Below are 17,275 nucleotides of genomic sequence, written 5' to 3' on the forward strand. Positions count from 1 at the left end.
CTGCTTTACAACCATACCACTGACTCAATATTTTTTCTCTTTTCAATAAACTGTCTGAAACCCAACTTTAAGATCACAAAGGTGTCTTCGATTGATTTCACTGTGTCAACATTAACATAGAGACTTAGAATGCGCTTATGTGAGGACTGTTTTCTGAAACGTATCTCCTGATCTTCACTTAAGCTTCCTGACTGATACCCCAAACCTACTACCCAAGACAACAGGCCTATTATCGAATACATGGTATACCTATAGCTTCAAATGGATTATGAACTATTGACTTACATTCGCAATGGGTAGCTACTTATGGGTCTGTCTTTCTAACCCTGTTAAATACTTTACAGCTACTAAATAATCCTGTATGCATACTCATATATTTATACTGCCATGATATATTATGAGAATGAGTCAATATTAAAATGGATACCCCGTACATCAGAATCCAAGCAATATCAGCATATTTGATCTAGAGAAACTGGTAACTTGACGTTCTGACCATGATAGTCCGATACATGCCATCCCGATTTCCCATGCCTTAGAAGATTGCAAGACCCTACTAATTGATTCCTCTTTCAGACTTCACAGATGTTACATCAGTGTAACTGTAATACGTCAAACTTCACTTTTAAAGAGCTAATACCGTCATTTGGCATAAAAAAAAACATAATCTGTACGTCCAACCACTATTTTATTGCTTCTCACACGACAAGTACTAAATGCTTGGTTTGGTGGCAACATTCTCACATCAGTAGTCTTTACTCTACATAAGTAGCCCAGTGTGTCCTTTGGTTTCTAATAGTATAATTCCACGTTTTCAGTGCATCATCGAGTTATGTGCACAGAGATGTCGGAACCAATTTGGTTGAGATACATGTTCTGTATGATGAAAAGGAGTTCTCTGTTCTTTTGCTTGTATATCTATTTTTTTATGTATATCAAATGTTTTGCAGCCTTGAAAAAGCTCTACCCCTGCATACCGCGAAGTGGTGAAAAAATGTAGCCCTTTTAACAAAAACAAGAATAAAAAAATCTACAGGCAACTGCTATCCAACTGTACTCATTAATATACAACATTTCTATTTCCAGTTCTAAGTTTCTCTTCTACCTGACCTGAGTTAGATGCTACTATGCAAGTCAATAAGTGAAAGCATATCCGGCCCCTAGCTAATACTTTGTAACTAAACTCATGAGGGAGGGGGTAATGCCCATCAAGGTGTGCTAGGTGATGCATAAAACATGCCGCTCCTAATTAAGGCAATTGATAGAATAACTGGGTCCGATTGCCTCTCCTTTGCCTGATCTTGCCATTGTAATGAACTAACTCTTGGAGATTTGCAGGCTGACTACATGAAAGGAAAGCAGATAAGCATGCAAATCTATGAAAAATACTAATAATGGAGATGCGGAGGTTGCAGGTGAGTAACTAATTTCATCCTCCATTTTGAAAGCAAGAAAGTATTGTGATTAATTTCATTGTGTTGGCAAAGTCTCGTCTAGTACTTATGCAGAGGTAAGGATAGAAAGGTCTGAGTCTACAGTGGTTGCAGAAAAGTCATAAAGCTGAGGTTGTCTTTCTGTTGGCCCAAAAGACAAACATGACACACTCCTATGTAACAGTGACAGGTCCTTGCACCAGCAGGTGTCAGGGGGCAAGTATTTTCAGCTGGGTTATGCAGAAATCCTCAGGGCCTGGCTGGCAGTGGCCAGTTTGGCAAGTCGGCTTAGCTCTTGGTACCTGGTAACGGTTTGGACAATGGTTAGAGCAGATATGATGGCTAGGCATGGCTCATGCACTGTGCCACTAACACCCTTAGCAAGCACTGGCCTCATATAGCATTTCTATATGTTCTGATTGAGAATCTAGAGGTAGGCTTTTCCAATATGTCTGGAAATGCCACCTTTGGGGATGTCAATGCATCATAAACAAATCACCAGTACCCATTGAAATAATCCACAAGATATGGACACATTCGATGACTTAACACTGTCAGAAGTGTCCAATTATCCATCCCCCTATTTCACCGCAGAATGGCATTGCCTTAAACATCACATGATAAGGCCATATGAAAGTCTCATTATATGATGCTGCATTCATGTATTTGGAGAGAAGTGCTCCTACGTAGATTTACTCGACGTTTGGCAATAACTGAACATGTATTTAATCAGCAATTCTTTAATTTTTCTTGTCTTTTAATAGGGAAGAGAAGAAGATCCACATGAGGGCAAAATGTAAGTTACTTTACTACATTTAGAGCAGCTATAGTCTGACATTACCATTTGCTTGCTATAATCATTATTGTTAGAAGTTTGCATTTCAGACCTACTGTTCCAATATATGGATAATGCACTTTTGTTAACTCGGACCTGCCCTGTTCCAGGAGACTATCTGTGCATACTAAGCATGGCTCTAATTCGTCTCACCTACACTCCCTAAGAGACGTCCTCCTTCTGTTGTTTATTTTAATTTCATTTTTTAAGCTTCACCCTGCTATTTGCTCCTATGTAAAGGTGCCTATTTAGGGCCGGTTCATCTGTCTCCCCTGCCCTTACACATCCTGATAAAGGGTGTAGATGCCCTTACTCCTAGATATTCCTTTGCCCTTTGAGACCTTTCATCCCAAAATTTCCATAGGAGCATTTTTCATTGCTGCTCTATGAATAAGTTTCTCTCTTCCTCCTAGATTTTTGTTTTGTCTGATATTGGTCTGCGTGTTGAGTGGGTGTACACTCTGTAGAGCAAGGGTCTCAAACCAGTAGTTTGGGAGCTACTGGTTTTGCAGCGTGAATCTTTCTGGATTCACTATGCTGTGCATTATTCCGCGATCTTGTGGTTGGGTCCGGATTCGTAGTCTTTTCTTTGTTTTTTTTTTTTTTTTTTCGTAGCCCAGGTGGGCGTCGACGTACACCATTTGGTGCACCTCCCGTGACGTCGTCGTGCTTCCTGCGGAAGTCCCACCTTTGGGGCGCCATCTTCAGATTCTTTTTTCCGCCGTTGGGTCTGGATCGTCATCGGGAAGCTCCAGAATTACACTCGAAGGAAGAAGGAAGAAAAGCGAGTTTCATCGATAGAAACACTAGAAGATATCAGGAAAGGAAAAGATTTCATCAGGAGCGCGAAGAAAGGAGGACCAGCGCCCTTTTCTTCGACGGCCTTGGAGAATGCACGCTCAGAGACCCTGAGCGCAATGGACAAGACGCCATTCAAGTTCTGCCCAAACTGCCACCACAAGTTCGCGCAGAGAGACCAGCATCCGGTCTGCAACCTCTGCCTACCGGTCGATCACCAGAGTATCGACTGCAACGCCTGCTCACCCTTCGCGCCGAAGACACTCAGGGTGAGAGAGCGGCAGAGAAGGGCCAACGCCAGCATGGATGGCAAGGGGAAGCCCCCGACGCTCTACGCTCTGGGCCTCTCCTCGGACGACGAGGACAACGTCGCCGAGACAGCCGAAAACTTCACGGTCGTAGAGACCGACAAGAAAAAAGAAGACGAGGTAAGAGAATCGTCGAGCGCAAAACAGAAAGTACCTCGACAACACGAGGGTGACTCGAGAAAATCTGAGTCAAAGTCCACGAAGGGAGCCCCGGCGCCGAAAACTTCGACGTCCAAAGGGGGAACCACGGACAAGAGGCCGAGCGGATCCTTAGATAAGGACTCCCTGGTGCCGAAAGACGCCGAAAGGCAAGGGTCGTCGAAAGCATCCCATGAAACGGGCCGATCGACGCAGAAAGAACGTTCGACGTCGACGCAAGTTTCATCGAAAAGACCCGCGGTCGACGCCGAAAGCATCTCCGAGATGGAAAAAAAGAAGAGGCGGCTCGAGGCCGAAATGGAGAACATCCTTCAAAGAAAGAAGGAGTTCGACGCCAGAATGAAGGAATTCAAGATTCCAACGGTTCCATCAGCGGACGTCGAGGAGGTCGAAGACGAGTTCGACGCCGAAGGGCTGACAAGGGAACTCGAAGAGGAAGAAGAGCCCTATTATGAGGGAGAAGCCGAGGAAGAAGACCAACGGTCGTTCTACGAATCGGCGGCATCTACCAGCAACGACGTCGAATGGCACGATCTCGACACCGAAAACCCGGAGGAGCCCGTGGACACGTACCCTTCGAGGCCTTCGCCACCCGACGACATCGGGGTCTACAATATGGTGGTCAGGAGCGCAGCAATGGCCTTCGGCGTCAAACTCGACGAGGAGAAACCGAAAGCCGATTTTCTCGTCGAGACACTGCTCCCCATCCAGACAAGGAGCCAGTTCCTCCCCATGCTACAAAGCGTGATGAATCAGGGGAGAGAAGCCTTCCAGGAACCTGCGACCTGCCGGTCGATCACGCCCAGGACAGAGAAGAAATATAAGCACTCCTCCCTGGACCCCCCTTACATCAAGGGTAGTGTGACCGCGGACTCCATCATAGCCTCCACGGCCAGGAGAAGGGCCAACGTACCAGCAACTTCGGGCCCACCCCCGGATAAGGAGAGCAGGAGGATTGACCTCACAGGAAGAAAGGTCGAGAGGAACGCCGCAATGCACTGGCGCATGGCGAATTCAAATGCACTCCTCAATAGACACCAATACCAGCACTGGGATGAGATGGGGGAGTTAGTAAAGCACCTCCCCGAAGAATACCGGCAGAGAGCGAATCACCTGATAGATGAAGGCAAAAACATCGCCAACTCCTGTATAAAGACGGCGTTGGATGGGGCAGAAACTTCAGCAAGACTCATGGCCATAGGGGTCACAGAGAGGAGGCATGCATGGCTAAGAATCTCGGGATTCAAACCGGAAGTGCAGAACAACATCCTTGGCACCCCCTTCAATGGAGAGACACTGTTCGGAGCAACAGTGGACGACAAGCTCACCCAGCTGAAAAAAGAAAACGAGACGGCGAGGTCCATGGGGGCCCTGCAGCTGAGGGGAATGAGGCGAGGAAATCCCTCGAGAAGACCCTACGGTAGGGGAGGAAGCCAGCAGGGGACGTCGCACCAGGCGTTCCAACAAGGTCAGCAGGGTGAAGGTCACGGACAAGGTCAGCAGAAGCAAAACTGGCAATATCAACCTCGGGGCCAGTCCTTTCGCGGGAGAGGGAACGGACGTGGCCAAAGGAGGAGAGGGGGCGAACAGACCTCGACGAAGTGACTCAGCACGCAAGAGGACGCCTACCCTCGCCAGGACCCCAAGGGTGAGGCGCAAAAAAGTGTCATCAGGGGGAAGAGAAAATGCAAGAGCCTACGAGCATACGACACCAGTAGGCGGAAGACTGAGGTTCTACCTTCAGGAGTGGCGGCGTATAACCACAGACAAGTGGATACGGAACGTTGTGCAGTACGGGTACTGCGTAGATTTGGAGAAAAGACCTCCAAACAGGAAACCAAGGGGAAGACTGAGATCGGCCCAAGAACTGGCAATACTCAGAGAAGAAACGCGGAAACTCCTGCAAAAGGGAGCCATAGAGACAGTGCCGTTCAGAGAACGCAACAAAGGGGTCTACTCAAACTACTTCGTGGTTCCGAAGGTAGACGGAGACCTCAGACCCATACTAGACCTCCGTTACCTAAACAAGTTCATCAGAACGCAAAGGTTCAAAATGACTTCACTGCAGGAGGTTCTGCCACAGATAAGAGAAGGGGACTTCATGGTCACCGTGGACCTCAAGGATGCCTATCTTCACATCCCAATAAACAGAAGGCACAAGGGCCTTCTAAGATTCAACATCGAACAAGAACACTACCAGTTCACGACCCTGGCCTTCGGATTAAAATCAGCACCAAGGGTCTTTACAAAATGCCTGTCGGCGGTAGCGGCGCACCTACGAAGGCAGGGAATACATGTCTACCCCTACTTGGACGACTGGCTGGTCAAGGCAAACTCACGCGGAAAGTGCGAGAGGCACGCAAAACGCGTAACAGACACCCTCACAAATCTGGGATTCTCGATCCACTGGGGAAAATCATCGATGGAACCGGAGCAGGTGAAGATTTTCCTGGGGGCAAAGATCAACTCCCGCAACAGTACAGTAGTGCCCAGCGAGAGGAGGACAGAGGCTCTACTGAAGGAGGCGAAGCTCTACCAGAAGGGGCGAGCTCTGACAGTGAGGGCTGTGAGCAAGATGATGGGGATGATGGCGTCCTGTATCCAGCTGGTGCCGAATGTACGCCTGCACATGAGACCATTCCAGGAATGGCTACAACAACAATGGTCACAAGCAAAAGGAAGCTGGGAGGATCTAGTGGTTGTTACGCACGCAGTGCAGGAGGAGATAACTTGGTGGAACAGAGACAACATAACAGCAGGGAGAAGCCTGACACCACCAATCCCAACAGTGACCATTACCACGGACGCATCGCAGAAGGGATGGGGAGCGCACATGGACAACCTCAGAGTGAGGGGTCTATGGGCCCCAGCAGATGCGGTCCGCCATATCAACTACCTCGAGTTGAAAACAATCCTGCTAGCCCTGAAGGCATTCCAGAGGCACCTGTTCAACAAGAGGGTGTTGGTCCAAACAGACAACACCACGGCGATGTTCTACATCAACAAACAAGGGGGGACACAGTCGTTCCCGCTCTCATCCCTAGCTCAGGAGATTTGGAGATGGGCCATACCTCTCAGGATAGATCTACTGGCAATTCACCTACCGGGGAAGGACAATGTGGAGGCAGACTGGCTAAGCAGGCAGACCTCAGCATCACACGAGTGGGAGCTCAATGGCCAGGAGACGGAGAAAATCTTCCGGAGATGGGGGACTCCCACAATAGACCTTTTTGCAACACGCCACAATGCAAAATGCCAAAGCTTCGCGTCCAGGCAACCAGATCAGCTATCCAAGGGAAATGCCCTATGGATAAGCTGGTCGAGGACATTTGCCTACGCCTTTCCACCGATACCCCTGTTGCACAGAGTGCTCGACAAGTGCAGAACCAGCAACATGACCCTGATCCTGGTGGCTCCGCAGTGGGCGAGGCAGACATGGTTCTCACAAATTCAAGAAATGGCACAAGGCGACCCATACAGGTTCGAGAGGAGGAAGGACCTGCTCTCAATGCAAAACGGAGAGGTCCTGCACCCAGAGCCAGAGACCCTCAACCTGGCGGCATGGCTCCTGAAGACCTAGAGTTCGCACACCTAAGATTGCCGCCGAGCACGATGCGAGTGCTACGGGAGGCGAGGAAACCAACTACACGAAAATGCTACAGCGCAAAATGGAAGAGGTTCACTGTGTGGTGCCGGAAAAAGGGCCTGCAAAACAGAATGACAAGAGACTCAACAGTACTGAGGTACCTCACACACCTTCTAAAGAGTAACCTCTGCTCGAGCTCACTAAGGGTACACCTAGCGGCCATCATGGCCTACACCAGAGGTGAAAAAGGTGGAAGTTTCTTCAGCTCGCAGGTGGTGAGGAGATTCATGGAGGGAGCCAAAAGGATGGCCCCCCCGAAAAGGTTGCCGCCGCCGGCATGGAATCTGAATGTGGTCCTGACGGAGCTCATGAAGGCACCGTTTGAACCCATTCACAAGGCAACACTGCAGATGTTGACTATGAAAACAGCCTTTCTGGTGGCCATAACCTCACTACGCAGGGTGAGCGAGCTTCAAGCACTAACGCTGCAGGAACCCTACATTCAGATTCACAAAGATAGAATAGTCCTGAGAACTGACCCACACTTCATGCCCAAGGTAGTGTCGGCGTTCCACATAAATCAGGCTATCCAGATACCAAGTTTCTTCCAAAACCCGACTACAAACGCAGAAAAGGCACTGCACACCCTCGATGCCAGAAGAGCGGTGATGCACTACATTGAGAGAACCAAGGAACTCAGGAAGTCGAAACAGCTGTTTGTGTCCTTTGCTACTAGCTTCTTGGGTAGACCAGTGACTAAGGGCACCATCGCAAGGTGGATTGCCCTCACTATTCAATTCTGCCACAAACAGGCTGGACAGGAGCTAGCGGAGGGGCCGCAGGCTCACTCCACAAGGAAGAAAGGGGCCACCGTGGCCTTCCTGGCGAACACGCCCATCCAGGACATATGCCTCGCGGCAACTTGGGCATCTGTGCACACGTTCACGAAACACTACTGCGTGGACATTCAGATGAACAAGGAAGCGCAGGTTGGACAGAAGGTGCTTCAGCACATTTTCAACGACCAACGCTCATCTACCACCCAGCCGCCACAGAACTAGGAAAACCGCTACAAAATCGATGCACAGCATAGTGAATCCAGAAAGATTCACGCTGCAAAACGAATAGTTTCTTACCTGTCGGTGCAGTTTTGCAGCTTGAAGATCTTTCTGGATTCACTAGCAAACCCACCCACCTCCGCCAGGAAGATGAGGCTGGAGGAAGAGGGGGTAAAATGGAAAAGATCAAAGAAATACAAACATACAGATAAAGGGACAAGAAGGATTAATCAATCGCCTAGGGTTAAAAAAAAAAAAGAAGAAAGGAAAAAAGAACCCGAAGATGGCGCCCCAAAGGTGGGACTTCCGCAGGAAGCACGACGACGTCACGGGAGGTGCACCAAATGGTGTACGTCGACGCCCACCTGGGCTACGAAAAAAAAACAAAAAAAACAAAGAAAAGACTACGAATCCGGACCCAACCACAAGATCGCGGAATAATGCACAGCATAGTGAATCCAGAAAGATCTTCAAGCTGCAAAACTACACCGACAGGTAAGAAACTATTCGTTCTTCACCAGCTCTCTGGAAAGAACTCCTAGAATGCCAGCCCAGTAGGTCAGAGAGAGGGTCTGGGCAAATTGAAGCAGTTAGTGATGCTCAGTTTCTGACCCTTGAAATGGCAGCCAGCCAAATTGCACTAAGACATAAACGCAAACTGCGGCAGCCCACAGTAGTGGGACAGCCTGCAACTTGACTATATGTCAGTCTATTAAAGTTGGATAGAGATTGGTCATCTTCCATGCCTTGCTATGTGTTTGATGCGGAGTAGGTTTGCTACGGTGCTGGGCTATAAGGAGTGATCGTTATCGATCATCTTATTTTGAGGGGAGGGGGGGTGTCAGAATAGGAATCTTATTGGACGTTGTCATCTTTAGGGGTGTGTGAAATCCACTTAATTTGCTTTTGCTAATTACGTGCAATTTCAGGATAATTACATAAAATAACACAAAATTAGTGAAAAGCATATCTGACATTTAGCCCTATATCTTAGTGTATTTTAATGTGAAATGCATCCTTGCAATGCTTTTTTGGTATCCCCGGAGTTGCTGAGAGCCATGTCGGCAGTCTCTCATCTGGCCATTACTTGGTAACCCTAGATGGTTAAGCACATACGAGTGGAATATATCATAATGATGTGTGCATCAGAGAGGGGAACTTGGGTAGAGTCCTGCAAGAGATATGCGGAAATGTCCCATACTGGCACTCTTTGAAATTGCCCATTGTGACATGAATCGTCCTTTCCAAAATGGTGGTCCTACTACAAGTGTTCTAGTTCACAAATTTACTGATTTGGAACCCTCTGAGTTGGTTCAAGGTGCTGAACACTCTACTTTGTGAGCTGATATGTGTGGCTCACACTATTAGGTCTCGCTGACTACCCTTCGGCGTCTTGTGTGATCTGGGGTGCTGTGAGTCACAGACTACAAATTATATTTGTAAGCCTAGCTCCAGTGGTTGGTCTAATGGCTTTTGGGATTGCATGTGGAAACATTTGGGTAATGGGGGGGACCCACATCGCAAAGTAGCGCTGTTGAAATCGATGCTTGGAATTTGCTTACATTAGACACGGCAGCCCAAACTACGCACAATGGTGATTCGCTGCTGGAAACTGTTGCTCAAAAAACACGAATGTTTCAGACATATGCTCTGGCACTCCCATGAATGGGCTTGCGGTGGGCCGACAGAGTGGTCACAGGCTGGGATAGAAACCACAAGCAATTGTTACTTAGAAGGTAAACTTGTAGCCTGAATGAAATGGTAGATGAGGATGGATTTCCTATGGCCCAGTTCTCTGTTCATGGTGCCCTGAATGGCTCTGTTCGACAGCTGGGGGACACGGCTAGAAGGAGGCACCAACAGAGAATCTCCTCCGGGTCTAATTGACCTTTTGTAAAAGTCATAAGCTGGCATCCTGGCTATATAAAACATTCCCCACAATGATTCCTGATGATATGCCAACGCAACCTGTTAGTTGGGAGGAAGCACTGAGGATTGAGGAAGCATTAGTAAGTCAATTCTCAGGACAAGAATTGGCCTCTGCTCTAGAATAGGTACATAAGGTATCAAGGAATACCCGATACAAGTATACCCAGTTATGTTATTTACACATTACCTACCTCATCCCCACTCCATAGACTAAATCTTAAGAGGATATGTGCTGCTCCCACTGTAACTTGGCTAATGCCAGCTTCATCGATATTGTTTGGAGCATCCCAGGGTTGGCACATTTCTGGACGACAGTCATAGCTGAGCTTGAATGTACAATGAACAAGAAGGCACTGCACTCCTACCAGGGGTAAATACCGGAAACACGCAGAAGAAGGTAGGTAATAGATTCCTGGACCTTGCACTGGTCCTTGCCAAAAGGGCAATTGCACTTCACTGGCATTCATGCTGAAGGATGGCAGAAGGAACAGAAAGAGTGTTGCAGAGGGTCGTCGCAATAGCATGAAGAGCAGGCTGCGTGTCGCGGACGGTTGTTTGCCGTAGTGTGACGATTCTGTCAGGTGTCGTGGATGGTGGTTGCTGGAGATTCACGTTGACGGTCGCCCTAGGCTGTCAATGCTGTAGGGTGAAGGACAGATCTTGTGCTGCCAGTCTTCACTGGTGGACGCTTGCATGTGGTACCACCTCATGATAGATGGAAGAGAACAGTGGAGCAATGATTGCTGGTGAGAGGGGCTACTCTGGGCTCTGAGGACCAGCGAGGGCAGCTGGTTTCCTGTTTTTTACTATTCGTATAATTGAAGAATTTCCATGATAAAGGTGAAATGTATGCCTTTACTTTTCCCTTCAAGTGCAATTTGTGATACTGTGTACACGAAGACATTTAGTAATGCATATGTATCACATTTGTTGTCCATCCAAAACTTAATTGAAAAGTTAATAAAAAGTAAAATCTGGCCTCACATCAGTTTTTGGTGCAAGAACGCAATTCCCACGCAAGTAGTGCTAAAACATAATTGCCGCTAACAGCAGTCAGTCACGTTCTGGCTGTTTCCATTTTCCACTGCTCTCGCGCCACGTAATTACGTGACGTAATGCTGTCATTTAGAGAATATCGCATAACCAGAGTAGCGAGAAATTCTGAAAAGTATATAAATTAAGCTGTCATTTAAATTTCTCTCCGGCCTTGTCATACTGTGGCAGTAAACATATTCATGAGTAGCTCAGGTTGTTGTTCATTGATCAGAAATAGCTCCCAGCATAGAAAAGGTTGGAGTCCCTGCTCTAAGTTTCTGTCACAGTTTAACAACAGAGTTTTCTTCCAGGGAATCATCATCCTTATTAGTTATGGGTACTGAATAGTCCCACAAACATATGAGATCCTAGAGCACTTAACTCACTTTTACCCACTCTTTCTCTGCAAACAAATGAACCCTTGATAGCTTACCTGCATGCTGCATTGGCCAACTTTAATTTGCTCTTTTTAAAAAAATGCAAAGCAATAATGTTGTATTAAGTTTTTAAAAGGTCACTGATTTGAGAAATGTGACAACTTTTTCAAAAGCGTTTTTTTGTTTTTAAATCGGAAAGGAAATAAGAGCAGGGCAGTGTAGTTTTGGAAATGAATCAAGGACGAACGGCTTATTACTGGAAAAGGAAATAGTTGGCTACAATAAGTTTTTAGGTCTCGGCTAGCGTGGCTGCGCACGTGCGCAGCTCGCTCAGCGAGATGTAATGTTTTTGAGGAGTTTCAGTAAAGGGCTTTAAGCCCCGCCCATCTTTTCCATTGGCTAGCGTCACCGATTATGCTAAATGGTGGCGGGCCTTTTATTTTGAGTGCGTCTGGGCTCTTCGCTAGCGTTGGGAGTGAGTAGTGCTTACAAAAGATGCAATCCGACCGTGCGTCCACAGTACACCCGCTACTATTTCATGTGCTCCTCGCACATCGGTTGACCCGCAGTCTTGGGGAATTCTGCTACAATCAGTGTGGTCACGTGGGTAGGTCGTGTTGGCACGAGCGTACTTTCCCGTTCTCGGCTTTCATGTGACAACCCAATACATTATGGTCCTTGGAGATTTGGTTCCACTGACCCAGACCTGCAAGAGTGATTTGTAGGCTAAGCCCAGAACAGGAAAGAGAACATGTCGGTTTTAACATGCAGTGAGGTGGGCCCCCTGGTAGTGTTTGGTCCAGTTGGCTCTATGTGAGTAAACCAAGACTTCAAACCCCAGCATGCACTAGGCTGTCAGGTGAAAGCCCAGGTTGGTGGTACTTGGAGGGGGTAGGATCCTTAGCAATGAGGAGGCATAAAGAATAACTCCCGTGACACTAGGACAGCCCATTTCTAGTCCCAAACTTTGATTTTACCACTTATTGTTCAGCGATGCCTCGTACCACTTGTAGTGGATCAAAGCTACAACTCAAGAATGCAGAGATTTATTAAATCCAAGCTCACTAGCCCAGGGCTCACGAGGCACGGTGATCTTTACAATGGAGAGCAGGCCAACCATTTGAAGTTGTCCTTTGCTAGAGGCGAGTAGTGTATACACTCGTGTCTTTACTCATAGTATTTGCAATCTGTACCCATCATTTCTAAAGGCACCTCTGGCAAAAGAGACCCCATAAGTACCACAACGCAACGAGCAATACCAACTCAGTTTGGTATAAACAACCTGAGCTCTGAGTCTTCCGAGCAAGGTGGCCAAACAACCCCTTTCCCTGGAGCATCGTGTCCCAGTGCTGGGCCTGGCTGCTGTAGTCCTTCACTTTAGTCCCAATGTTTCAGGTTAAATAACCCCTCGCTTTCATCCCCACAGGTCATTTGGTTTTTATATGAAATCCAGGGCCTGAAATGGTGGTATCTGCGTGAAACTGAGGGTCCAGAACTAGGGGTGGGCGGAATTTGCGGAATTAACTTTAGCAAATTATCGCGAAAATGTTTAAAATTATCGCAAACAAGCAGAAATATCGCGAAGATGCGGAAGTTTTTTTCCGGCATGTTCGCGAGATTTTCTGCATGGTTGCGGGTCGCCAACTTACCCATGTGGTTGCTTGCGGGCGCGGCCATCTTGTTTTGAGTTGTTCTCGCGGTGCAAGATCGCGAGATTTGCAAATTGGTAGTATGAGAATATCACGTTCGCCCTTCCCACTTGCGTCTCTCGAGTTTCAGGTGTGTTCGCCTTGCAGTACTTTCATTGTCCAGAAACGAAATGCTTTATAACATTACCAAAGAGTGTTTTTAGATTAAAGGCCGGCCTTGATTGGGTTGTTAATTGAATTATTTGTGTAACATCACAAGCATATAAGGAATGGGTGATTGGATTGGGCAATCTTTTATGCAAGGCAGTTTCATTGGTGCACGTGTAATAATACTGTGAAAGATGAAAACACTGTAGTGTACAGTAGGTTAAAAAAAAGTTCATATGATGATCTCGCATCACTAACTTGCGTCTGTCAGAGATCCAGGCAGATTGTCGGATGCAGGTTTAAAGTGCTTAAACGGCAGCCATGGCTGCAGGTGATAAACTTTACTAGTGTCCTTCCAGTGCTCACTACTAAGGCACTACTTTTTTCCCTTTCGAATATAGCTAAGCACACCACTAGAGTGCATGTGTTTTCCAGCTGTCACTCAAGTAGCACTTCTCTTCCGACAGCTCCCTCCCCGTGCTCCTTGTTGCTCTCTCCGCCCCATGTGCTTCTTACCTGCCCTGTTAAGTAATGCCCTCGCTCTCATGTGCTCCTCTGCCCCCAGATCCACGTTGCCCTCTTGTGTCCTTGTCCTGTGCGTCTCCTCGCACACTCGCGTATCTTCTAATACTTGCATAAAAAAGAGTGCTACTTTAAAAAAAAAAAATGACGCTTCCACGTCATTATGTAGGCATGCGTGGTGTAGGCACCCTTAAGATGGCACGACTGGCCATGTTATAGCCTTTTTTCACCTCTTTAGCAATGGTGTACTGCATGAGGACAATGGTACCCAAGGTAAAGCACGCAGACATTTACTATACATTTAATGTCAATTAAACCTTTTATTTTCGAGGTTATAGTTCTCATACAGTTATCAAAAGTGAGTGATGGAAAAGTGCCTGGTGCTCACGGGTGTAACGCACTGATTAAAGAAAAAAACCCACAAAAAATCATCTCGTGATTATACATGCGGCCAAAACAAAGAAATATAAAGAATTAATTTGTAGGTTCATGGGGTAAGCTCGACATTTTGACTCTCCACGGATTCGGCATCCTCATCAGGACTGGGCAATAAAGAAAGAAAGCCAGGGAGAAATATTATATATTGACCTTTGTTAGGCTGCCTTTCCTACCTTTCTTAGTAAAAAATTTTTTTTAGTGTACCGTAGTGGACTTTTCTTTGATAAATACCTCTACCAATGTAGCCGGCACTACTCTCTGCGCATGTCTGCCCTAGTATTACATATTTTATATCCCGGGATTTCCCTGATGTTACTTCACTTTTATGATTTTAGTATTTTTATTTATTTTTTAAAATGTAGGATTTTTTCCTCCTGATGTTACTATGACCATTTGGAACTCCTTACCCCTTGTATTTTTCTATTCTGTATATGTTTAATTATTGAGCTTGTATCGTGCAATGTTTGTATTAATATCAGGAAAATCAACATTAGAAACCGGCCCTGCAGATCATAAAACAGCCCCACAAACAGTAAAAAAAAAAAAATTCCCACACTGACCGGTCAGGCCAGCCCCTCGGACATTGCTTGATTCCTACAGGCCAGTCCCACCCTGGTGTGGGCCCCAATGATGAAAAGCCCACCCTGTAATAAAGGCCTCGTTCGTTGTCCCCTGTCTGTCTCTCCCATGTGTCTTTTTTACACATTATGGAGCTAGAGGCTTGTTCCAGCCTTTCTTTTCTGTGATTATCTGTCTTAAACGTTTTGTGACTGATGCGAACAGGGCTTAATTAACGAGCCGCCTAGTAGAATTCTCTACTTATGAGCACAGAGCTCTGAATTTCTCAGACAGAAGACGTTTGCAGTCTGTGATTGTGACCCAAAGTTTTTCCTTTGTAATATGATCTTGATGCAGATTCTCTGTAACCAGTAGTGTTTTTGTAGTTAGTTTGAACGATGGTATTAGCTAGGCATTTGACTTTTTGCACTGTATTAATAAACGCATAATTTTCGGTTTATTAATACACTTGCCCAAAATACTGCTTTTTTAGCCTGCATTTATTTTTATTGCCAAGTCATATGCGGTTAATGTAACATTTGTAGAACAGTAGAAAGTCACGATTTTTTCCTCAGACACCATTGTAGCGGTTTGCTTTGATTGTCGTAATCGGTCATTACTAGATGCTGACACACACCTCAGCACAATCATTGTGGAGAAGGGGACAGTCCTTTCAGCATTGTGTGTTTAATTTCCGCCTTGTACAGTGAGTTAATTACCCATAATACTTTAATTTTGGAGGGAAGTTTTAAACGAGCCATATGAAGAAATCGATAAAATACTTCTGATGACTAAATGGGCACTAATAAGGACTGCAGAATGCCCCTTCGTTGCATGACTTCTGATTGGGTTTTGAGACCTATTGTGACTTTATTCACTAGATGACGCTTTGAAACCAGAAGACAGGGAAGTAACACTTTCCTTATTATATTGGGCCTGCCAGGCAGCACAAGTTGTCTGGGTGCAAAGGACGAGTTTTGTTTTAATCAAGAACTTCTAATGGCGTACAGCCCACCCATTTCTTACAGTTGATTGGCTTTGTTGTCCCTCGAATTGCTTGTTTCTTATTCGATGGATTTCCTTGCCCCATCCTATCAGTCTTACTTGTCTCTGTAGCATAGCCTCTTTGCCTTTTGGATTTGCTTACTTCTGACCTTCTGTTGCACACTTCTAGAAAATATTTTTTTCTTTTTACTTAAGCACTTCATGAGAGTGCATGTGTTTTCCAGCTCTCTCCTTTATGTGCTTCTACCCTTCCAAATACCCACACACACCACGTTCTGTGTTGTGTCTCCCTCATGTTGCAAGCTTTCTTGTGTGTCCTTTTCCTCCCTGCCAAACTCCCTTTCTTCCTTCTTCCTCTCTCTCCCTGTTGCTTTCTCACTTGTTAATCCCACTGCCCTCGTGTTGCTCTCGCTTGTATTCTATTTTTCCCCGCCATGCTTCCCCCACCCGCTTCTCAGTTGTCTCCCACACCCACTGTCTTTTTATTTATTAGGTGGGAGGACCAGGCAGCACATTGTTGATGCCCCCACCTTAAAAACCAAACAAAAACACGTGCTTTCACAGTACTTATATTTCCTTTTTTTTTAAATTCAAATATCTGTCTCGGATCGATAATTTAACAAGCATTGAAAATGCAATAGGTCTCGCCTTTGATTAAGTTAAAGCCATTTGCTTTGCTAATTGTATTGTATAGCAAAGCTAATGGCTAAAACTTAATGAAAGGCGAGACCTATTGCATTTTTAATGCTTGTTTCTTATTGTTTTCAAAATGTTTCCTGAAAGTGTAAAAGGAAAAACTATTTTTATGAAAGAAAAGAGTGAATGCTATAATAGTCCAGCCTGCTGCTGTAAATATTATAAGATGAGGATTACTGTTAGTGGCGTATAACGTTCCCTCCTATGGTTAGATCTACAAGCTTGAATTAGGTTTTGAAATGAAAAGTCATTATTATTATTAGAACATGTGTCTCTGCAACTCTTTTAAAATTCTTTTGTCTACCCCCCCCTTAAGCCCTCCCATTTATTCAACCTGCATCATGTGCACCAAGAGCTATCCACTTCTGTTCTTTTTGCAGATGATTAAAACTCACTTCATCCCTCTCCTCCACTTATCTACATTAAGCTTTGTTGCGCTATCACGCACCTTCTTCCACATCTCTTGTTCCTTTGGCTTCATCTCATACACATTCCTGAATGTAAATGGTATGAATTTCAAGGTGGTGTTTGCGATCTTCTGTTTTATGCCTCTTGTTAGCTGCATCCCTTAGTTAATCAGCTTGCTCTGACGCTCTTCCACGTAACCTGACCAACACCACAGTCTTTGCTCCGAAAATAGCCATCCTGTGTTACGTCGCTGGATACACTTATTATTTTAAGCAGAACACCTTTGTTTTGGAGGGGAAGATCTTATTGAATTGAGTGGAATCCATGGCATGGT

The 17,275-nt window shown here is 45.9% G+C and overlaps 1 protein-coding gene across 2 annotated transcripts in view; it reads left to right on the forward strand.

Moving 5' to 3' along the window:
* RASA1 (RAS p21 protein activator 1) overlaps positions 1–17,275 on the forward strand; it is a 1,052,852-nt gene that overhangs the window by 203,750 nt on the left and 831,827 nt on the right. For both annotated transcript variants that reach the window (XM_085632428.1, XM_085632429.1), the window contains exon 6: positions 2,198–2,229. In XM_085632428.1, the coding sequence (XP_085488554.1) occupies positions 2,198–2,229 (32 nt within the window). The remainder of the gene's footprint in view (positions 1–2,197; positions 2,230–17,275) is intronic.

This window comes from Triturus cristatus, chromosome 2_1 (genome assembly GCF_964204655.1).
Source record: "Triturus cristatus chromosome 2_1, aTriCri1.1, whole genome shotgun sequence".
Classification (NCBI taxonomy): Eukaryota; Metazoa; Chordata; class Amphibia; order Caudata; family Salamandridae; genus Triturus; species Triturus cristatus.